The sequence below is a fragment of the Acartia tonsa genome, chromosome 11 (assembly GCF_053477335.1).
Source record: "Acartia tonsa isolate MP-2025a chromosome 11, ASM5347733v1, whole genome shotgun sequence".
Classification (NCBI taxonomy): domain Eukaryota; kingdom Metazoa; phylum Arthropoda; class Copepoda; order Calanoida; family Acartiidae; genus Acartia; species Acartia tonsa.
In genome coordinates, this window is record NC_137270.1 from 34,428,239 (window position 1) to 34,453,524 (window position 25,286).

At 33.3% G+C, this 25,286-nt stretch overlaps 2 protein-coding genes across 3 annotated transcripts in view; one reads left to right on the top strand and one right to left on the bottom strand.

The window, feature by feature from the left end:
• Window positions 1-25,286, top strand: part of Ubc7 (ubiquitin conjugating enzyme 7) — a 461,088-nt gene that overhangs the window by 115,494 nt on the left and 320,308 nt on the right. The gene's annotated exons all lie outside the window — the stretch shown is intronic.
• LOC145332767 (uridylate-specific endoribonuclease-like) lies at window positions 6,323-20,100 on the bottom strand. Its single transcript, XM_080177824.1, has 17 exons — window positions 20,010-20,100; window positions 18,997-19,036; window positions 17,624-17,664; window positions 17,207-17,283; window positions 16,760-16,803; window positions 14,513-14,613; window positions 14,142-14,193; window positions 13,145-13,217; window positions 12,424-12,488; window positions 11,992-12,088; window positions 11,745-11,799; window positions 11,059-11,175; window positions 10,419-10,464; window positions 9,569-9,644; window positions 9,405-9,471; window positions 8,626-8,747; window positions 6,323-6,435 (listed from the first exon to the last, which is right to left on the bottom strand). The coding sequence occupies exons 1-17, from the start codon at window positions 20,041-20,043 to the stop codon at window positions 6,385-6,387; spliced, it is 1,158 nt and encodes a 385-aa protein (XP_080033950.1). The 5' UTR covers window positions 20,044-20,100; the 3' UTR covers window positions 6,323-6,384.

A 25,286-nucleotide genomic window follows, 5' to 3' on the forward strand; every position in this document is an offset into this window, starting at 1 on the left:
CTGTAAATTATATATATGACAAACTGGTTTACATTTAATATACATCCATCCAATTAAACAGGTGATTTTTTACCACTATAGATTATAAATTAGTATTTACTAACATATTATTTGGTAAGTATGTCAAATAATGACGCTCATCATCAAGTATAGAGTAGCTTTTGCCACTGTCTCAAAATATAAAGTAATAAGTTTTTTTTGTCTGAAGCTAAGGATCTTGGAAATTGCTGAACCAAAAGGGTTGAAGCCTTCAGGAATGCTTCTTGGATACATTGGGGTGGTTTAAGTCTATTTTCTTGACTCCCCATCGCCCTACCCTAGAGACTAGGGGCGAAGCAACTAGTGTAGATCATAAATTACTATTTGCTTACGCAAAAATTAAAACTATGAAGCAAGCAATAGTAAGTACGTTAGGAATAGCTAAAGAGTTGCTACGCTACTGCAAGCTATAAATTAGTGTGTGCTAACATATCATTTTGCGCTATAATGGCTAAAATTTCCATCAAAACTGCGACAACAAATATGATATTGAATCACGTACTACAATACACAAATAAAAGGATCTTCAGTTTGAAAAAAGAAATCTTCAAATGGTTCAGCTTGATTTTGGATTTTTTCAGCTTATTCTTTAAAATTTATAAGGATAAAATACAAAAATAGTTATTTTTAGAGATAAGAAAATGGTCTGATGTACATTGATGTACATTCCCAATGATGATACACAAATTACAAATTAAAAGTACGATGAAATTCCAATAAATTGTAAAGCCAACGAATGAGTACACGTTATTAAAAAATTTTGGGGGAATAGTGAGGCAAACAGCCCAATGTCACCTTTCCTCCCTAGTTATGTTTACATTAATTATTCCCTTTATTCTTTGATAAAAAGAAAAAACTCACAAACAAACAAGAAAGTGCAGGCCTTGGAGGAAGAAAATGAGAGGGTTAATATAAAATAAAATAATAGTTATTTATCGCATTGAATAATAGACTTCATACCGAATATAATATTAAAATCAAAAATATAAGATTTTAACCAGTTTTGTTTTCCTCGAAGGCCCATTCTGACAAAAAAAGGTAATAATTTTGTTATTCTTAATTTTGATATTCCTGGAAAATTGTCTGTAATACGATACATGATTTTTCAGTATAGCTGAGAACCGGTTCTATTCCAGATGATATTAATAGGTTGTAAGCCATACTGGAATATTGTTCTTTTTCTGTAAAAACAAAATAGATTTTTTCTTTAAAAAGTTTAGATTTTTACTCTTTATGAAAACTTCATGATATAAAAACCGAAATGATAGAAAATAAAACAATAAATTGTAATTTCTATTTATTTTCGCAATTGGATATTTTTAGCTATATATATTTATTACAATAAAACTTATAATTTAAAATATTAAATTTTATTGAGATATTATTTTTCCATATTTTATATTATTAAACAAAAATATACAGGGACATTTTTTGTTAAAGTAATCCTCTTATATAAAGTAGTAAGGTTTTTATGTATGTTGCTTAAGATTCCGATAACTACTGAACCGATTGAGTTCTTCAAATATATCCTGCGATGGTTTTATACTATTTAATATTTAAAGCTAGGTCATTGGATGGTTTTCGACTATTTTTCTTCTTCCCCTTCCCCTTGTCCTTTAATTACAGAGCTCCTAATCGCTAGAAGCTAAGCTACTTGTTTATTATTATATATATTATATAAGTCTCTACGATACCTATTTATGTTGCATTGAAGTGTCTGTGCTTAGAAAAATCGATTTTTTAGTGATTTATCTTGGGAGGGTGGTGGTACCCTCCCCAAAATAGTAATAAACCTTCCCGGGACCTATGAGAAGCTACCCTAGTAAGGAGAAACCGATTGGTTCAGCGGTTACCGAGATCCTTCGGTACAAACAAACAGATAGACAAACAAACATCCTGTTACTTTATTATAAGTATTTACTTTTGCGCGCTTAACATATCAGCGGTTTGTATTAAATTTTCTGCATTCACTTTCATATCAATTTAATGAAAGTTGTCATCCTTGTTTGTTATTCCTTATCTATACTCATGAAAAACTATGATATTTATGAAAACTTCTCCTCGTATCCCCTCGGATATGATTTATAAAAATATAAATTACTTTGCTAATGCACATTTTCTAAACTTTAAAGGAAACTCGTTTTTTTATATAGAATTATCAAATGAGAAAATTCTAAATAAAAAGTCCTCCAATATCCTATAAAATAAAGTAGTAAGTTTTTTTGTCAGTTAGAATATTGTTAACTACTGAACCGTTTGGCTCTCGATTTAGAATAGTTTCAAATCGCTGTCGGGTTGGTTTTCCAAATCTTATGATGGTTTTAGACTATTTTTGCTCACTCTCTTGCCTTTAGATACAGATGCCCTAGAGGCTAGGAGCGTTTGATATAAGAATAACAGCAAAAGCAAATTTAATTAAATATAACAATAATGAACAAAAATAATTATTCTTTTGATTTTTAAGAAACAAAACTTTAATTAGAAAAACCTTAATCTGAAATCTAAAATAATTAACACATCGTCTGTTGAATACAAGATACTTTATGTAAAAGAACCAGCTCTTGAGACATAAACATAGAAATGTCAAAAAATGTCTAATCGCACTAGGAATCAGTTATTTAGATTTAGGTTAAAAAATATTACAGTAAATTGTTTAAGATCAAACTATCCAAGCTGACGTTAAGGTATCTGACAGTTTTTATAAAGTGGCAACGCTTCTAAGTTTGTACTTTATTATTACAAGAATCTTCATAAGCTAGAATGTCAAAGTGTCCCTTTGTAAAAGTAAAACACACAGGAAGTTTAAACTTTTTATGGCCATTGAGGTGCTAATATTAAATATTATCATCATAAAAAAAGTTGGAATGTATGTATGTCTATCTGTCTTTACAATCCACAACAAGTTTGATTTTGATATGCTTTATGTGCCAGGTAGTCAATAAATCACTAGTTATGATATTGCTCAATTAATTTTAAGCCATTTATTTCTTTGGATTTTCAAAGAAAAATAGATGTGAATTGATTTTACTGGTCCCCAATTTTAATAACATGTTCACATTTGGGTACTTTTATCAAATCTTATGTGAGTAGTACACAATAATACAATAGTTATAAATTAAAAAGGGGTAATTTTGTTTACCATACTTAGGGGTGCATAACAATTTATCGCCCTTTGTCTTATCCCTTAAAACTCTCTGTAGGTATTAAACTATATTTGAGAAAATTATTAATTATAAACTACTGTGCACTCAAAGTAGAACGATGGCCCTCTGACTGTATGTCTGAAGCTTAAGATCTCGATAACCGCTGAACCGATTGAGCTCTAATTTTAAGACAAAGCCCCTAGAGGCTAGAAGCAAAGCCATCAATATATATTTTAGAATATCAAAATTATATAAAATTATAAGAGGGCATATGTAGTTTTTTTCTGTGCCTGCAAAAAAAGACTACATAGACTTAAAACTAGTTTATTGGCTGGTTTAACCGTTCCCGTGATCAAACTGGACATGAGACATTCAGACATGCATCTTACAGTTACTACAGTTTACATGATAAAGAGATCTATTTGTTATAAATATTGGGTTTAATTTGAGTTTTCATACATTAAATTTACTTTTTATATTTTATTTAACACATTTAGAAAGATTAAATTCTGTTAAAATAGAGCTTTTTAAAATCAAGATACGGTCCCCTTCCATTTCTACTTCTTAAGTGTAAGAGGGTAAGGCTTAACAATTGTAGGACAATTCCCTTCTAGTAATAGTTATTTATTGTATTATAGACATTTTTTTCCCAAAATGAAATATTATAAAATTAAAACCAGTTTTGATAGCCGCGAGGGGCCGCAGGACTAAACTGATTTTTTTAGTGAGTTGATAGAAAGATTTCGTGATTTTCTGTTCTTATTTTAATAAAAGGAAGGTTTTGTGATTTTTAACTTTATCCCAATGCGTTCGCATATATTTTTCCAGTAAGACTTGGAACCGGTTTATATCCGTTCTGAACCTGTTCTGAGCTATACTGAGAAATCCTGTATCATGTCATATCACAATATTTTACAAATTATAAATAAAAATCATACCAGTTTTATTGGCACAGTCCTTCAGACCCTCATGGTTAACAAATTACAAAACTAGAATAAATCCTAATATTTTTCATTTTACTTTCCGCGGAAATCTGTATGTAATATGATGCAATAAACAACAGATCATGTTACTTGTAGGTATAGCGCTATACCTACAAGTAGGGTTGGGCCGGATATCCGGTGTGGCCGGATATCCGGCGTTTGAAATCAGCCGTATATCCGGTATCCGGTATCCGGCCAAAAAAGTATCCGGCCCAACCCTACCTACAAGTAACATGTTTAACTTTGCTTAACCTACAAGTAACATGTTAAAAGGAGATAAAAAAAGGAGATAGGCAGACGATCTTTTATCTTGAACCAAATTAAACCAGAAAAACTCCTCCCACTCTTTTTCTCCGACAACATGTGGAGGGATCGCTATAATGATAATGCATTTTACAATTTGTGCAACCAGATTGCTATTCAATATCATGTGTAATTATTCAATAATAGTTTTGCATATATTTAATACAATTACTAATAAATGTTTAGCTAACGAATTAATCTTAATTGTTTCTATTTGTAATCATATTTTTGTTGGTAGACTTTTTGCAATATCATAAATTGAAAAAATAACATCAGTGTGCTTTCATTTTAGGACTTACAAACAAAACTTATTTGAAGTTTGGTCCGCTGATTTGATTGAAATAAATTCCAGATTAGGAAAGCCAAAAATGAGGGAAATTTCGTAAGTGGACTCTGTCCAATTGTGTGGATTATAATTGTAATTCTCATAGACATAGGCGATATCAGGTTACAGTTTACATCTTACACACAATTCCAGCAGGGAGAGAGGAGTTAGAATATGGGCTAACCGCAGTGTTTTATGTGCCAGTATCAAACAGGGACTTCGCTAAAAAGGGATGTTAAAAGTTTGAATGGAAAAATAATTAAAACATACCAGAAGTTTTGGGAAGTTGGGTCAGCCCCATTGGCCTTATATCTAATATAAACAACGTTTTTAAGGGCAGTAAGGGGGCACTCCCCCTTATTTTAAAAAAAAATTGAGGGACGTGTATGTGGGGAGCTCAGTGCCCTAACACTGCGGGGCTAACTAGTACCTAACCTGCCATCAAAAATAAACAAAGAAATAAACATTCCCTTCCAATATTTTTTTTTTTTTAAAGAAAGAGGGTGGGAGGATTCGTGTTCGACAAAGAACTTTTAGGTAAAGTGCTGTTTTCGTAATAAAGACCAATTAATCATAAGGAAAAAGAATACAATTGATAAAACTGTAATTTATATTTGGAAGATTTCCCCCACTTTATTTCTGAACATTTTTTTATGTTTAGAGAAAAGTTTTAGGGGACAAAGTCACTTTCACACCCTAGATAGATCTTAGTTGCGTGACTACTCTATAATTAAAAGCAGTGAAAAACTTTGTATCATCTTGAGATTCTCTAATCAAAGAGTTAAGGAATAACAACTAAGACCACCCTAAGACTTTAATAAAAAAAATGAAGCTTTCCTAAAATGTAGAACTTAAGTATCAGACAAAAACCTTTACTACTTTATATAATTGTATACAATATTTTTGCTCTGATACTAATTAAAGCCTCAGTGATAACGTAAATTCAGACAATTTTGCCCTGAAATTTGCAAATTAATCAAATGATAAGTAATCAACATATATCCTTGAATTTTTATATCATTTAATTTTCAATATATTTGTTTGGACATTACTTGGGATATTTTCAAACTTGTTTAATTTATGTGTTGTAAAATAAAAGGTGTGTTTTCATTTGTTTTTTCAACCTTGATAGCGCTTGGGAAGCTATAAATTTCATATAATTTATTTTTTGGTTGTTGCCATGAAGTTTTTGAAATATTCATATTTTTGGTACGTTTTTTTCGATAAATATATAGATGTTAAACACTTAAAAACAAAAGTGTCACAACAATTTATTGAAATAGGAGGTGGATTAAAATTTTGTCAGTTTTTTTTATTAAATCACTAGATTTTTCATTAGAAAACTATTATGTTTAAAGAAAAAAAATTTAAAATACAATTGAAATAAAAAGGATAATAATTGTAATTTAACATTACAGGAGGTTTTGTGATTTAATACAGTTAAAATAGTATTGTGACTTTTTAAAGAAATTTAAAAAAGCTGTTTATGATAAGATGCGTAAAATAACTATTATATAATAATGAAAAAGAAATTTTGATATGATATATTTTATAAGATTAAATAAAATTTATGAATAACATAAAAACCAGATCATGGCTTAGAGAAGTCAGGATAGCTGGATCCAACCATCAAAACTCCATTCTGAAAAAGATAATACATAATAATTATTTTCAAATATAAAAACAAGATTTTATATTTTATTAAGCATCTAGTTAACTTTTAGTTTTTATTACAAATAATTTTTTTTTAAAGTGAATTATTGTGATTTAAAGATAACACTTTTCATCTTTAAGAATCAAATAATAAATCGCGCAACCTTTTAATATAAGAAAGATTTCGTGATTTTATGCAATTGAAAGTTTTCTGCATTCTCCATTAAGAGTAGGTTCATCCGTTCTTATGTCCTAAACGGATAGCAACAATGCATATTAAATCGGCTATTGGTATTTCTATACTTTGCACAATGAAAGGAAATTAAGCGTTGCAACTCTATAATCATAATAATTTGCAGAACGTCTTTTCTGCAAATTTTAAATTTAAGTTTACTTTAAATACATTTATTTTGATTTTCTAGCTATAACAAAATATGCTTATTATCTTGATTTACACAAAATAATAATAATATATATTTATAGAAAATATTGTCTTAATAATAATCCAGGAAAGGAATGTAATTATAATTAATCTATCCGGTTTAGTTATCTTTTAGAGAGTGTTAAAAAATCCAAACCATTTACACCTCCCCATCCCCCCAGGGCACTACAGATTGAGCACCAGACCCATAGGAGATCATGTGATCAATCCATTAAAATTCTACCCAAGGGCTAGGTCTCGAGCTGTAGTGCCTGAGGAGGTAACCATATTTAAAATTTTCTTATTGTCATAATTTCAGCATGAATTGAATTAATTTTATAACTCTAAGCCTAAAACTGTAGGGTTAATATTGAAAAATGCAAAATATTGTTTTTAATACTCTTCAGGACATACGAACTTTAAAGTACTTTTTAGATAAAATGTTTTTTTAGCAAACAACATGTAACAAAATAAGGATAAAAACTATGCAAAATTTGAAGAATAAAAAAAAGGTTTTATATAATTTTTAAAGATAATAAAAACTAAGATTACAAGTACACAATTAACAAAAGATAAAGATATAAGTTATATAATATCAATTCACAAAAATCAAACTTTTTTATTTGTTTAAATTCATTTGAAAAAAATATTATTGTTAAGTGTATATATTATATAACCCGAAGTCTTTCAAGTGTTGCCGTAAAACCGCCCTAACGACTATCAACTAAACAAGAATTATTCTTACAAATATTGCTAGTAAGGCCGAGACTTTAAGTTTTTAAGCCAACAAATAAGATAACTTGATTATAAAACTTTAGGTACCACTGTAGTTAACATCCCAATGTCCCCTCCGTTTATGCTAATTCTGTCAAAAATTCCATATAATAAAGTACCAGGATGTCTGTGTGTTTGTCTGTTTGTTTGTCTCTACTGAAGGATCTCGCTAATCGCTGAACCAATCGGGTTCTCCTTAACAGGGTATCTTCTTCAAGGTCCCGGGAAGGTTTATAACTAATTTGGGGGAGGATACCACCACCCTCCCAAAGAGAAAACGCCCCTAGAAAAAATACTCCCGCCCCCCACCCAAAAAAAATTTTTTTTTGATAAAAACAAGAATTCTCCCTCTCATCAATTTTTTTGTTCTTTTTCTTTTAAAATCTAAAATAAGAAATTGGGTTATCGAATTCAACTCCTCCCTTCTCAAGTGCCCCTAGAGGCCTCTAGTGGCGTAGCCGCTAGTCTAATATAACCCATTAAAAATCAGTATGATTTGGTATTCTATTGCCATTTTGGTATTAGATTAGATTAGTTTATGAAAAATAAAAATTTAATTTATAACTCTAGGTTTTTGATAAGAAACACTTTTTTTTACCTATTACCTAATTGGGGCGAGATTCTCCTTGGATTTCAGGTGATCATCCAGAGAACCCAAGGCAGTCATCCGCTTGTAATATGATGAACTATTCTAATGCCCATTGGTAGATATTAGGGTAAGTGACATTCCACTGACGCCCAACCTCTGATTGCACAACATTTGTCTGAGAAGTTCTAACTGTGCATGGTAATGAGATGCGCCTGTTTTTGGGCCAAGGCATTCCACCTGCTCTATATACGTCGTCGTGCATCTGACATTGCAGCAGCAGTCTTTAGTTATGACGCAGTGTCAGGCTGAGATTCGAACCTATCACCTCTCCGACGACGAGCGGATGCGGTAAGTGTTGAGCCACGGGCGCGGGTTATTTTAAAAAATTTATTTACCTCAAATTCTTGCCAGGTTTGAATCCAGACATCAGTTCCTCCCAAGCTGACATGACAATGTTTGTCTGGGAATGTGAGCAGGCAAGCTGTGTACAGGGACAGCTCTAGTTCAGGTGAAGTTCCTGGAATAGTTATTTATAGCATCGTATTATAAACATCTTTCCGCGGATATAAAAATGTACAGTCATGGGATTAATCTTTTTTGTATTATGATTGTACGTTTTATATTCGTAGAAAACCGGATATAATCCAGCGGATATTAATCGGTTTCGATATCTGATTTATTATATATAAAACAATCTATCTATCAATCAATATATCAATCTTTCTATCTATCTAGCTTACTATGAATCTATCTTTAATTAATGGTTCTATATATTAATCAACGTGTTGAGCCACCTTTCTATTGTCAATCATAAATCAATCTAGCAATCTATTGGTCTAACTATTGATCTACCTATTGATGTATCTACATATTGTAAATATATGTATTTGTAAAAATTAGGGTTGGGCCGGATACTTTTTTGGCCGGATACCAGATATCCGGCAGATTTATAATGCCGGATATTCGGTTCCGACCGGATACCTGGCCAACGTTCGATATCCGGCAATTAACCGGATATCCGTCCGGATAACCGGATATCAGGCGTAAAAAATAAGCCGTATATTATGTAACCGGATAGTTTTAATATCCGGTATCCGGCCGGATATTGAAAATAACCGGATAACCGGCCAGACCGGATATCCGGCCCAACCCTAGTAAAAATGTATCCGCTTACCAATCATCATTGAACCGTAAGGCTTCTGAACTCCATCCCAAATATAGGTGAACTCTAATCCATATCCCTTTAGAATATATTAGTTGAATTTGACCGGGTTACAATTTATTATCAATTTAGCTTGCTTTATAATTTATTTTGTCCCATAAATTCAACATAATTACCTCATTTTGTCCGATAGTGGCAGATCTCCAGTGTCCCAGGTAGTTCATCTTGCCTGCTGCCTCCTCTGTGTACCATCTATACAACATAATAGTTAATTATCATAATGGTTGTAGATCTCCAGTGACCCAGGTAGTTCATCTTGCCTGCTGCCTCCTCTGTGTACCATCTATATAACATAATGATTAATTATCATAATGGTTGTAGATCTCCAGTGACCCAGGTAGTTCATCTTGCCTGCTGCCTCCTCTGTGTACCATCTATATAACATAATAGTTAATTATCATAATAGTTGCAGATCTCCAGTGACCCAGGTAGTTCATCTTGCCTGCTGCCTCCTCTGTGTACCATCTATACAACATAATGATTAATTATCATAATGGTTGTAGATCTCCAGTGACCCAGGTAGTTCATCTTGCCTGCTGCCTCCTCTGTGTACCATCTATACAACATAATGATTAATTATCATAATGGTTGTAGATCTCCAGTGTCACAGGTTGTTCATCTTGCCTGCTGCCTCCTCTGTGTACCATCTATTCAACATAATAGTTAATTATCATAATGGTTGTAGATCTCCAGTGACCCAGGTAGTTCATCTTGACTGCAGCCTCTTCTGTATACTATCTATAAATAGATATAACTATAATTAGACATACTCTCTAAATCAGTTAATGGAATAATACTAAAGGTACATATAAGACATCTCATTGGTTGAAACATTTTACAGATCCTGGTACATATTTTTTCATTTCTTTCACATTATTAGATTAAGAATACGGCTGGCTGTAGGTGAAGATTGTAAAATGCTATCAGAAACAAAGCTGCGGTTACCAATGGATAATAATTGTGTACCTGAACCAATTGTGGAAGCCTCCAACATCACCGTTCTTTACTTCACCTAAACAAATCGCTTTATTTAGAGAACTGGTTGCTTTACCCCTAGCCTCTTGGAGAGTGCCAGGAATGTCAGGAAAGGGGCTTTCGGCCCTTAAACTATCCCCAAAGCCATTGTAAAAGCATTCAGATCAGCCTGTATCTCAAGAGGAAAGGTAAACATAAAGATTAATGAAGTGAAGAAATAATGATTCCTTAATTATATACATTACTGAATACCGGTGTCTTTTCGTTTGTTTCAAACGTACAATTTTCTAGTCTATAGAATAAAATAATTTTACATTTTGTTATGTTTTACACCTTAACATACAAGAACGAAATTATCTTAAACAAGTGTCATAATAATTATTATTGAAAAAAGGGCGTCAAAAGAACGGATAAAATGGAGCCTTACTAGCAGCTGCACTAACTTATCGTTGCTTTGTATTTGTAAGCAAAAAATTGCCTAAAAATCTCACCTAAATATTATTATTTCAACCTTTGTAAAGCTTATATAAAATAAATAACTCAATCGGTTCAGCAGGTATTGGAATCTTAAGTTACAGTTACTTTATAGAATAGGATAGAATACCGCTCATGTGTTATGAAAAGAACTTACCAATAAAAACATGCTCAAATCCACTGGAGCTCAATTTTCCATTTGCCCTTTCATACATGTGGAACCACAGGGTTCGAACCTTGTCCTCAAAAGCTGTGTAGTCGCCGTTAAAAACACCTAAACATATTATCCATGTTATATAGGGTCTTAATAACGTCTTTAAAAGTTAAATTGTTCTTATTTAGCGAGATTTTTAGAATGAATTTTTCCTTAAAAGTTTACAAGTTGCCTCGCCTCTATCCTCTGGGGAGAGCGAAGGAGATCAGGAAAATAGCCTAAAACCATCCAAATAATTTATAAAGCTTCCCTGTAAAATATTTTGTTTAACGTGCGTGGAAAATTCTCTGCAAACGATGTTATAATGATTGTTCAAGATGGATGAGAACCGATTCTAATCCAGATGATCTTAATCGGTTCAATACTGGAATAGTTATTTCTCGTATCGTATTATAAACGGCTTTCCGCGGATATAGAATTTACAATTATACGATTAAAACTAGTTTTTTAGCCCCGTGGTGCCGAAGGCACCGGCTAAAAAAACTAGTTTTAATCTTATGATTGTACATTTCTATATTCGTAGAAAACTGGATATAATACGATGCTAGACATAGTTTTTTCGTATTCATGAGAACCGGTTCCTATCCACCGGATTCAAATGAATACGAGAAAATGTATTATGATGTTACCTTTGTCTAATAAAAACTCATAAGTAGCCATCATGACATCGGAATCCATAACAGCCTAAATTAAATTATAATTGTGGAAATTTTTTTGTAAGGCTAATAAACTCCTCTTTTATGTATGTTATTATTCTTGTTTAAGTATTCCTATAAATTCCATTATTTGTGGAGAAAAATCAAATGTCGAAGACGACATTTAATGCAACAGAAAAATCCATTAAAATTTAAATGAAAAATCTACAAAAATTAAAACCTGTAAGAATTCAGTTTCTTCATCTTGTTCTTGCTGTGTGTTGTCTTCAACAACATTGACATCACGGTTATAGTTGTCATACAGAGCTGCGAGCTTCCTGAATTCAACAAATTGTTTATTATGTCTTGATCAGAAGCCTGCAGAAGAGTATCCATTAGTCTAGTAAAATTTAGGTGGGCTGATACACCCCTTTAACTATTTACTACCTTCCATTTTGTCTGAAGTGAGGTGTAAAAAATCGTAAAAACAACCGCTAATTAGACTCAGGCTCAGTAGCCAAAAGAAAGACTTTACAAGCCGCAATAAAATTTACTGTTTATCTGTAAAATAAGTCTCTTATTGGTCTACCTAAGTTAAACCATTCCGTAATATTGAACAGCCAAACGGCATTAAAAGCGGCTACTAAGCCCCTAGAATATTATAATAACTTACTTATAAATAGGAATGTCTTTGATAGAAGGATCCACACTTACAAACAGATCATCTGGGGAGCAATCCTAAAATTTTATTCAGATGTTAATAATAAGAACGTTTTATTTATTATTTTATGAAAAAGGAGAAAGATTTTCTTGTTTGAATGAAAAAATCTTAAAATAGCTGTTCCGATTGAGGTATACTTTCAGAAGAGCCTATACATTTAAGGGTAGTTCTAGGCACTTTTCTTTCTTACTGTAGAGCCACTATAGGCTAAGGGCGCCTTCAATTGTAGTGGAAATAATTGTTTATTCAGGAATTTTAAAGGATATGACAATGGTCGATAAATTGATGCATTTACCCACAAAGGATGGACAAAATTATTCCTTTTACTTTTGGTACTTGTATAATTCACAATCCATTGTCCTCTAACTTGACCTAAGTTTTTGAAAATTAATATCTGAATTGAAAGATTTCTTTTTGATAATTGATTAATTAATTTTCATTAATTTACTTGTTTTTTAAATCTTAAACATTCATTACCAAACCAAGATGTTAAATCATTTTTTTACTAATAGACACACAGACATTATTTGGTTATTAAGCAGCTGCGCTGTTTATAAAATTGCCAATATAATAAACACCAAGAGAAAAAACTTCAGTCAGTTGGTTTAACTCAGAAATAGCTCATTTAAAATGTGCTTTCCAAGATTTATCACATAAAAATATAAAATCGTACATTGGAGTTTCCATTGTTTGTTGTGCAACCATAGTTCAATTCAATCAGGTTTCCAACTTTGTTGGTATCCAATCTAAAAAGAGTTTTATTATAAACCAGGGATCGAAAGGGATAAGACAATGGTCTATTAATCGATGTACATCCCCGATGATTACACACAAAATTACATTCTGTAGATTAAAATTTGTGGTTAAACGTTTGAACACTCAACTTAAAAAACCAAGCAGAACCATTTAAAATTCATTAAAATTCCCCAAAGTTGTTAAGCCAAAAAATAGGAAACTGGAAAACTTTATCATAAAACTTTGGGGACTAGTGTAAAAACATTCCATTGTCCCCTCTCTCTCTTTTTAAAAGCGAAGCTTTTCTATAATTAGGGTCGGTCCGTCCGTCCGTCCGTACGTCCGTCCGTCCGTCCGTACGTCCGTCCGTCCGAGATAGATAGCTTTTATTCGTTAATTTAGACATGTTAGAATTGTCCTATCGATTTCAAACTTTGCATGATGATTCCTGTAGTAGTTGGGTACGATTTAGAAAGCGTAGCAACTCTATAATCATTACAAGAATGTCCGTACGTTTATTTTAAACATGTTGATTTTTCTACTTTTTTAACAACAAATTTTCAAGTGTTTTAATTATCCGTTTGATCTGATTTTTGGTATATTGATTCCTGGGACAACAAAGAACAATATTATAAGCGAAGCAACTCTATAATCAAGTCCAAAAATGTAAGTATGTCCATAAACATTATCCTGGTTTTAAGCAGTTTTTCAACAAATTTACCTACAATTTTGATTCGACATTTATACATTTATGTTCCGATTTTTCAGTTCAGATTCTATACAAGTGTTAATGTCCGTTTGTCCTACCGTTTCAGTGCTTCGCTTTTATGGGTGTTGTCATCCTTGTTTTATAACACTTATATATGGCACATTTAGAAAAGCTACAATACATTGTAAATAATAGGCCACTGTTTTAAATATGTTTTATAACTTACTCATATAAAGTTTCTCCTAATTGGATCATATCTTGTTCTGAGACACCATCACCTAATCAAAATTATTAATAGAGGACATTTTCTTTTTATTTCAGGGTATATAAATGATTGAAATAAGGGTAACTTAAGTGATCATTACATCTTAGTTAGGAATTAAAACCTACAGCCTTATAACTTGTTATAACTTATTAATAAAAAAACTAGACTTGTGAAGATTTACTAGCTTCAAACAACTACCCATTAGGTTACACAGTCCTTTCTTAACTTGAATAAAATATGGTTGCTATGAGCAAAAGCATTTTCCAACAGACTAAGTAAGTTTTTTAATGGACTTATTGAGTTATGGAGAATCTCTGCTATGAAAAACTAACCTCCACCACCATTGCAAAGGTCATCATAGTCAGGACAGCAGTCATTATGACTCTTACAAGCTGTATTACACTGGCATGGCTCTGAGGGATTTAATCCAGTACTGAAAATTGGATAGTAAATTATTATATTATCAGGTTGATTATCAGATCTGTGTTTATCAAAGGATCTTTCTAACCACCGAAACGCTATGGTTTGCCTGAAAGGTAAAGCTTTTCATGGGTCCAGGAAGAAATGTTTAGAAAAAAATTCCCCCTCTCAAAGCACAAATTCAAAAAAAATTTCTTCTGAAAATAAAATTTTGAAGACTCCTTTAGTATTCATTAAAAAATTAGGATCTACTGCAGTTCATGGTAAAATATTGCTGGTAACGAATGCTTCCTGTTTCCTGGCAATGTTAGAAGATTCCTGGATCTAGCATAACAAGAAATATTTCTGGAGCTACCAATGTTTAACTTTCCTGGTTGCCAGCAATTTATGCATATTCCTGGCCACTGCCATGTTTGAAATATTCCTGTTAAAAAGCAATATTTCCCTTTTTAATTCCCATTTCACTTTTATTACACTTACCCCACAATTAGAGGTTGATAAGATTTTGGCATGTTTGTCTGATGTTTTGGGGGGTGGGAGGGTAGTGGTGTTTCTCTGTATTAATTGAGGGGGGAAGGTATTTTTTTTGGGGGGGGAGGTGTTGGGGGTGTCCCACCCCCCAAGAAAATAGTTATAAACCTTGCCGGGACCTATGAGAAGCTACCCTGTTAAGGAGAACCCGATCGGTTCAGCGGTTAGCGAGATCCTTCGGTACAGACACACAGACACACAAACATCCTGTTACTTTAGTATAAGGATTATAGCAGTTGCGCCCCTAGCATCATGAGGCTCCGTTTTAAATTGATAGAAAGGGGGCAGAAAATAGCCTAAAACCATCATGGGACCTTGTGAAGCTTCTCTAAAATGAAGAACTCAATGGAATCAGTGGTTAGTGAGATCTTAATTGAGAATTATATTGTCAACCTTGCTTGCTTGAGTTTACAAAGCATAAAAAGGAGGGAAGATAATTTTAATTTAAAACACCCGCCAAAAGTATCAGAGATTTAAATTTAAAAATGGATAACCAATTAGCTTTTTTGTCAAGAGGTTACGGTATCTTAACTCGAATACCCACCAATTGGAACCCCGTATTTTATAAGACAAATTAAAAATGCCATTCAAATTTTTGCGCGAAAGTGTTAAACTTTCACGTAAAGTTTATAAAGCCTCAAAAGAGGAGGGGATGGCGTTAATTGAATTTAATAACTCGCGCTACTAAATTTTGGCGCGAATTTAATCATATGTGTGTAAAGGTTTATTGATTTAAATTTGAAAGTCTAAAAAAGGGAGGTAATAGAATAATTTGAAATAAAAATCTCCCGCCATAATCTATTTACTTACATGGTTTCATGGTCTGTACGTCAAATTGCTCCACTCTTTTTGTTGATTTAGGCTAGAATTGTTGGTATTATCCTCATAGAATTTTTTTTTAAAAATTTATCCCCCCTCCCTGGCCGCGGCACTTTTTTATAATTAGGTTAGTTTAGGTTATAGAAACTAGTATTAAGATTTGGCATTCTATAGGCGTTAAAGTTCGTTGGTTTTACTGTTTGATTACAGAGCCTCAATTAGAAATAAATTAATTTATTAATATGATGATAACTACGAATTTATCTCCCCCACTTTTCAATATATATTATAAAAATAAAAAGGAGCGCCCAAATTTTGGCGCGAAATTGGATATGAAGATAGAAACAGTTAAATTTATAGGTAAAGATCCAACTCTCCTATATCCTTCCCCCACCTTATTAATAAAATACTTAAAGCAACTTTCCCTTATTAGTCATTGCTGTTTACCCCCTAAGCAAATGTGATAAGGGGTATGGGGTAAAAACTCCTGTAAGCCAGTAATCTTCTCTCATTGCTGTTAACCTGGAAAGTTTGCAGATTGCCAGCTAACAGGAACCTAGGATTTAGCGGAATATGCGAGCTGCTAGATCTAGGAATCTTGTAATATTGCCAGGAACCAGGAAGCAATCGTTACCAGCAATATTTTACCATGAACTGCAGTAGATCCAAAAATTAATTCTATAAGTGTTTTTTTTAGTATGGCTGAGAACCAGTTCCAATCCAGCAGATATAAATTTGTTTTAAAAAAAACTGGAGAAAAAAATATTCTGTTTTATTGTTACAGGATGGAAATAAAAATAAATACTTACTTGCATCTTCCAGCACAGGTACCTTGGGACTCTGAACACACATCCTATAAAGCATAATTACTATTTGTAAGTTTATATATTCTTAAAGAACAACTTTTCTTATAAAGGGGGTAACTTTTATTGCATAATTAAGAAAAGTTTGACTTGATAAGCGTATTTGACTAAACGGTTACACACAACTTTACGGAAAATGTGCAAGAAATGTTAACCCCATATAAGAAAAGCTCTTCTTTAAAAAACATTTAACTTCACTGTTTACTAATAGTTCAAATAAAGTATGTACAAATTTAGCTAACTAGAAAGTTTTTGTATGGCAAAAATCTCACATAAAGATATATTTGCAAACTTTCAGTCTTTTACAGAGGTCCATAAAAAGTGAGTCAAATTCTTGAATTACAAATTGTGAGTCTATCTAATTAAAAGATTTGCTCGTGCCAAAACTCTCACCAAATAATCAGAGCAGCAGTCATTATGATTAAAACAAGCTTCATTGCACTGACAGGGCATGGAGGAATCAAAACGATCTGAAAAATGTATTGATTTAAAATTTATGCTACTTTATAATTCCTTTTGTCTTTCTGTTTGTCCATTTCATTTTAAATAGTGCAGATATTTCACTTTTTTCACTCATCCATAATTTCAATTGTATTGGTTACAAATCTCTTTTCCTCTTTTCTCATCCATTTCCCTGTCCTTGCTTTTCATTTCTTCCCTCCAACTTTACTGCAACATTTAAATAACAAAGACGCTACTTTTCCGTATTTTTTAAACAGAAGGGGTAATTTTGTGTATCACCATTGTGGTTGTACATCAATTTATCGGCCATTGTCTTATCCCTTATGAACCTTGAGTTATAACTCCTACCTCCACATCTTCCAACACAAGATTCAGATCCTTTATATTCCCTAAACAATATATTTTATCAAAAATTATTTAAACAAGGATGACAACATCCATAAGAGTTAAAGCCTATAAAGATTAGATTTACTTTAAAGAGTACATATACATTTTTTTATAGAGCATCAAACTAATTAAATTTCCTAATCTAATATCTTATATTTTAGGAACGGACATACAAAATGAGTTATAGAGTAGGCTCCCATTCATCTTGGAACTTCAGACATTTATTAAATATATCATCTATGAAACAAAAATATTTTTGCTCATTTGTCATAGGAATCTTCATTATGAATGTCAGTTGTCTTTCCAAAGCTTTTCATAGTGCTTTATAGGGGATACATTTTAAAAATTATGGCAAAAGTATTCCGATAACGTCATTTTAGAATAGCCCATTATTCTATTCTGACTTAATTCGGAATTTTTCGACCAAACCTTTTTAAAATTTTCCCCTTTTCTATGAGCACTACAAAGAAGCTTATACGGATGAAATTAATATGGAAAAAAAATCATTAAACCTATATGTGTTTTTCAGCTGTCGTTGTGGGGCAACACATCGTAAAATTGACGACCTCTCTATTTGACCCCCAAATATTATTTTATATTTATTTTGCTTGTTGGTTATATCTTATTCCTGACTATAAAGAGCTTCTATTTTTTCTACAGTATTTTATGTCCCTAGAGCATTACAGACGGACATTATGAGCTGTGAAGAATAGAGAGTAGATCAGAAAAATTTTCAAAATAAATTTAAGCTATCAATCTTTGGAACAGCAGCTGAGAAAGTCACTTACCATCCGGCACTGACAGACAAACGGACATTTTAATATAAGAAAAAAATAATATGACTACACAAAATGTATGCACATTATATTTAGTTTTGTACTATATTACATCAAACAGCTAGTCATAATATAATATTTACAATTTTTTAACACTTGTAGCTTTAATATTTATACTAACAATAGATAAATAAAATTTTTATGCAGTTCTATGACAGTTCAATTTATATTAATCTTATTTAAAATTTATGTTAATTCCTATAAATCATCTTTTTTAATTGTTTTATTTGGTTTTGCTGTTACATAACAAGAGGACTTTCAAACCTTTAACAAAAAGTCGAGTAAATTATAAAGTAGCTATGCATTGAAGCTCTTTATAGTGACAATAATAAATGACGTCATACAATACTAATTAATAAGGATAAGCCAATACACAGGCTAAATTACCAATAGCAGGCCGGTAAACATTTTAATGGACCAATGGTAATCAAAGGCAAGTATGACGTTATTTTTATGGGCACTTTAAAAAGCGTCCTGTGCTATTTAAAAATATGTTACCATGAATATGTCTTGTTTGGTAGACATGCTGATGATGTCACTAAAATAAATATGGATTATATAATTGACTTTATAATATACAAGCGGCTTCGCCCCTAGCGTCTAGGGGCTTTGACCAAAGAGGTATAATTACATCTTTTATTACCTGGAGAGCCCGCACTCCACCACTATTTAAAATAATTTTAAAAAATGGCAGGGGGATTTTTTTTGTTTTGGGGGGGTTTGGGGTGTCCCACCCCCCAAAAAATAGCCTAAAACCACCACAGGAACAGTAGGTATATTCCCTGAAAATAAGAATCCGATCGGTTCAGTGGTTACCGATATCTTAAGGGACAGACGGACGAAAGGACAAACATCATTCTACTTTGTATTATAGATATTACAATAAAGTAAAATGATCTCTGTCTGTGTGTCTGTGTGTACCGAAGGATCTCACTAACCGTTGAACCGATATGGTTCTCCTTTAGGCTTCTACGGGTGTAGCCGCTAATTCTAGATATATTTTAGATTTTCATCTAATATTCGTAGAAAATTGTCTCTAATACGATGCTACACATGATTTTTCAGTATGAATGGCAACCGGTTTTAATCCAGCTTATATTAATCTATTTCGAAGTCATACTGTAAAAGTGATTATTTGTTTAAACTAATGTCAATGTCAAACGATGTTATTAACCTTATACTTTTTTATCTTCCATAAAAAATAAGTATAAAAATTGTTGAAAAATAAAGATAAGCATGTTCCAGTATGGCTTCAAAACCGATTATTATCCATTGGATTAGAACAAGTTGTCAGCCATAACGAAAAATCATGTATCGTATATATCGTAATAAAGACAATTTTCTACGTATAGTAAAATGAAAAATCATAAGATTAATTTAAATTTTGTTAGCCCGGGCCTTTAGCCCCTAGAGGCTAACAAAACTGGAATTAATCCTATAATCTATCGTTTTGGTATCCACGGATAGCTGACTTTAATACGATGCGATAAATAAATATTAAACAGAATTACCTAGAAGTGAAATAACAACGATGCTTGACAACATTTTTATTTTGACTGAATACTTCTTATTACAATATTTAAAAAGCAAACAGATGATGATAAAAAAGTTTCAGGGATTCGGGGATGGGATAATGGACAGTAAATGAATCTTTCCCAGAAAGTCTTTAAAATTTTACAATAACGTATTCTTATTCGTTGGCTTTGGGGACTTTTACTGAATTTTCATTGGTTTGTTTATTAAGTTGAGTGTTCAAACGTTTCAACCACTAATCTTAATATATATAGAAGGGGTAATTTTGTGTTTTAAAATTGTAGATGTACATCAATTTATCGGTCATTGTCAGATCCCTGAGTTGTTTAGGATGGAGGTTTATGAATTAATTGAATACTACCTACCTCCCTGAAAATTATACATGTCATAAAAATATTTGTCAAAAAAATGTACATTATTTACTTAGGAAAATGATATATCTAAAGTGCAAATAATTATAGAGAAAACTAAATATATTTGTTTTTATGTAAGATATGTTTATTTCTAATTTCTTCTGTTGGAAATACAAAGGTTACTTTAATATCTTTTCTCGTATTTATTCGAATCCGGTGGATAGGAACCGGTTCTCATCCATACGAACAAACTATGTGTAGCATCGCACTATATCCAGTTTTCTACGAATATAGAAATGTACAATCAGAAGATTAAAACCAGTTTTTTTAGCCGGTGCCTTCGGCACCTCGGGGCTAAAAAACTAGTTTTAATCTCATAATTGTACATTCTATATCCTCGGAAAGCCGTTTATAATACGATGCGAGAAATAACTATTATTTGGATTACATAAAACAAGCTTTGCAACTTTAAAAAACTATGTGTTTTTTTTGGGGGGAGTGGGACATTTTTTATACGGGTGATTCTTGGAAGGTTGGTGGTACCATCCCCCTAAATAGTTATAAACCTTCGCAGGACCCATAAGAAGCTACATCGAAAAGGAGAACCATATTGGTTTAGCGATTAGCGAAATCCTTCAGTAAAGATTGACAGATCTGCTTTACTTTTACAGCTACTATGTAAATCCTTGCCAGAACAAAGGATCTCACATACCAGGGTATCAATTGCAAATCTACTCTATAATTATCTGTATCAAATATTGACATATGCTTAGAAAAAAGGGTGACAACATCCATAAAAGTGAAGGTTTGAAATGATAGGACTAACGATATTAGAGTATCATAAGTGAATAAATTTAACATAAACATAATTTTCAGTAATTTTGATGCAAACCTGGTTGAATACAGGTTACTGTTTAAGGACATACTAACATTTTAGAACTTGATTATTGATAAGCTTCGCTTATAACATTGCACTATGTTGTCCTAGGAGTAGAAATCAGTTTTCAAAAAATAACATCATGTAATTAGAATAATTATATCGCATGAAAAATTTTTGTAAAAAAAGTAAAAATCTGTAGGTTTTAAATGAACTTATGGACTTTCTGGTAATGAATCTAAACTTTCTAAATTGTACCTAACCGTTATAGGAATTATAATACAAAAAAATCAATAGGACAATTTTAACATGCCTAAATTAAGGAAAACAGCTTACCGTTACGGACGGACAGATGTACGGACGGAACGACCCTGATTTTAAAAAAATCTTCGCTTTTAAAAAAGCACATTCTTTGCAAAACAAACATTGTTATTATATTATATCTATTTTACATTTTATATAACAAAGTACAAGATACATTTTTATTTCTTTTACTGTCTATTTAATAATAAAGATAAATAGGTAGATAATTCTGTTAATTAACCTAAAACGTTAACCCATTTGTTGGCTGATGCAACTATGGGGACTTTTTATCAAATTTGGATTAGCTGGTTCAATAAGTTAAGTGTCCAAACGTTTGAACACTAATTGTAACCTACAAAAGGGGTAATTTTGTTTATCATCATTAGAGATGTACCGTTGTACGAGCATAAATTTATCGGCTATTAACCATTAGATCCCTGTAAATATTACAGATTAAGAAAGCATATAATAGATTCAAATGTTCATTTTCTAAAGTAAAAAAATATATTTTCCAAATGATATTCATAATTTTAGCAAATTTATGTAATTATGAATGTACTAATTGTTTTTTAATATCCTATGTTTACTTGTTTATTGGGTAAACAAACATATTCATCTTGAATAAATAATTTGCAAAGTAATTCTTACAAAACTTACAAAGTAAATAAATAGAATTTAAAGCTTTTTATAGTGCCTATGAAAAATGACGTTATACTGGCCTGACATTGGTTATTTGATTTTAGTCTGTGTATTACCCTATCATTGGTCCCTTGTATTTTATTATATTCACTATAAAGAGCTTCATATGATTCACTTGGAAGCTTTTTAAAATACACGGCTAATTTTTTGTGTGATGATTCCCTGACCAATGAGCATCTATTCTATATAACACTTTGTAACATAGTTCTTCTTTCTATAACTCTATGGAAGAAATTAGATTTTTCTGGGTAATTGATATTCTTAGATCAGGAATAAGGTGTAGCCACCAAGCGAAATAAATTTGAAATAATATTTGGGGGGGGGGGGGGGCAAATATAAAGGTCGTCTCTACTACGATGTGTTGTCACTTAATATCACAAAACTTTTTTTTTCGAATTATTTCAGTTACTGGTTATAGCTGTTCGAAGATGCTTTCTGTAGCCGACCGAATGGATTGATCGAGATAAAAAACTTGGATATTTGTGCTATTTGGAAAGTCAAGAACATTTGTAGCTGTTTCTTTCAACACAACTATTTTAAATCCCCAAAAAAGAATGACAACATCCATAAAAGTGAAGCTATGAAACAGTACAAACGAACATAACACTTATTGGGTCTCAGAAAAAATAATCAGAATATAAATGTATAAGAGAAGAAACAAATTGGAAACTAAATCTGTTAAAAACTGAACTTTGTTGTCCTAGGAATCAGTATATAAAAAAACAGATCAATGGACGATTACATCACATAAAAATCGGTTGTTTGAAAAGTTAACAATAAACATGTTTAAAATAGACGCACTGACATTCTGGTAACGATTATTTAGTTGCTACGCTTTCTAAACTACTACAGGAACCACCATGCAAAGTTTAAAATCGATAAGACAATTCTAACATGCCCAAATTAACAAAAAAGCTATCCGTTCCAGACGTACGGAACGGAATTAATTATAAAGAAGCTTCGCTTTAAAAAAGGGCTTATGTTCCTCATTTCCTCGGAATAGGGTTAAAATCCTCATTGATATATTGTTATTGTATGATATCATTTAAATCATTGCGGAATCGAAAGAACACCTTCTCCAGCACACGTAAAGAGTTTGGAATTTGCGTAAATGAAATTTTTTTCTTCAGCTCTGTAAACAAGAAGAAGTGATAAAAAATGCACACAATATTACAATCATACAAAATTTTTAGAATAGAGAACTTAGCTCTTTTCATTAATTTAACATTGTCCTATAGATTTCAAACTTTTCATAAAGATTCACATAGCAATAAGGTACGATTTAGGAAGCGTAGCAACTGTATGATCGTTACCAAAAAATCGTACGCCCATTTAAAACATGCTTATTTTTGTACTTTTTTGACAATAAATTCATAAAAATGGACACAAAATATTATCTATTAGAAAAGAGCACTTGGCGCTTGTCTTGAAAAAAGGAAAGACCAACAACTAAATAAATTTTAAAAGAGTACACACGAATACTTATACGTGATTTTCACCTGTCGTTGGAGGGCAACACATAGTATAATTGACAACCTTTATATCTGCCCCCCAGATATTATTTTAGATATTTTTCGCTTGTTGGCTATACCTAATTCCTGACACCTTCCTCTAGAAAATAGGGGTATTGGGCTCTACAGTTTAGGGAAGCGTTTGATTGGTTTTGGCCATTTTTTTCATTTTGCTAGTTTCTTTTTATCTCAGCAAGATGGCGTAGAGGCTGACAAACCGGCTGAACCCATCTTGGCAGGTGAGGATGTAGCGGTTCCCAGCTGGGGTCTCTGGCAGCGGCCCCACCAGGTCGATGAACAGGACTTGCTGTGGATACCCCTGGCGGGAGGGTACATGTATCCCTTGCTTCAACCTTTCCTTGGTAACCTTCTGGACACATTCAGGACAAGTCTGAACCATCAGGCGGACGTCATGGGCCAGGTTGGGCCACCAGAAGTGCATGGCAACGCGGGCGATAGTCGCGTCCATCCCAAAGTGTCCGGCCATGGGGGTCCCATGGGCTAGAAAGAACGCGTCCTGCTGGAGGGCCGAAGGCAGCAGGTATCTTGTCCGTTCCCCTGTCAGGGTCTGGTCAGTGGTGGTGAGGCAACCATGCTCGTCAAGTCCCAGGGCTGGGAAGCGGCTGGCGTACTGCTGCTCGTCTCGTTCCTTGCCGCGCAGCTCAGCCTTGGTTGGGGCTCTGCCATCAGCCACCCACTGGCGGACACGGAGCAGGAGAGGGTCTTGTGTCTGGGCTTCTAGTACTCTAGTTGGGTCCAGTCGGGCGGCAGGGGGCCGGCTGGCTGCGGACTCCCCTAGCTGACAAAGGTTGTGGATATACTCAGCCTGCTCTGCTAATTCTTCGGCGCTGGCCGTTGGCATGTTGGCGTCCTCCCGGCGGCTGAGGGCGTCAGCGTTGGTGTTCTGGGTGCCAGGACGGTGGCAGACAGTAAAATCTAGGGCCGCTAGCTCCTCTTGCCAGCGGGCCACCATCCCTGTGGATGTGTTCAGTGACTTCATCTGCAGCAAGGCTGAGGAATCAGTGTTGATCTGGAAGCTGCGGTAGGACAAGATGCCGTGGAATTTCCGGATTCCATACATAATGGCGGCCATCTCTCCCTTCCAGGACGGGTAGCGAGTCTCGGGGTCGGTTGTCTTGCGCCCCACGGCGGCAATCAGCCTCTCCTTGCCGTCCTGGCATTGACTCAGAATGGCAGAGATGGCGCGGCTGCTGAAATCTGTGGTGAGCTGGAATACCGCTGGCAAGTCAAACCTGGGCGGCGCTCGGATTGGGGCTTGACGGAACTTGTCCTTGAGCTGCAGCAGCTGGGCTTCCATCTCAGGTGTCCAGGCTAGGGTCTTGGCCGTCTTCTGCCGATTCATCTCGTAGGTGAGGTCGGCATACTCTGGGATGAACAGGCGGTAGTATCCAAAGAACCCCAGAAGCGCCAGCAAATCTTTGGGGGAGCTGGGGGCCGGCCAGTCCAGGATACGGTCAATATAATCCTCTTGCATGGCTATCCCCTCACGGC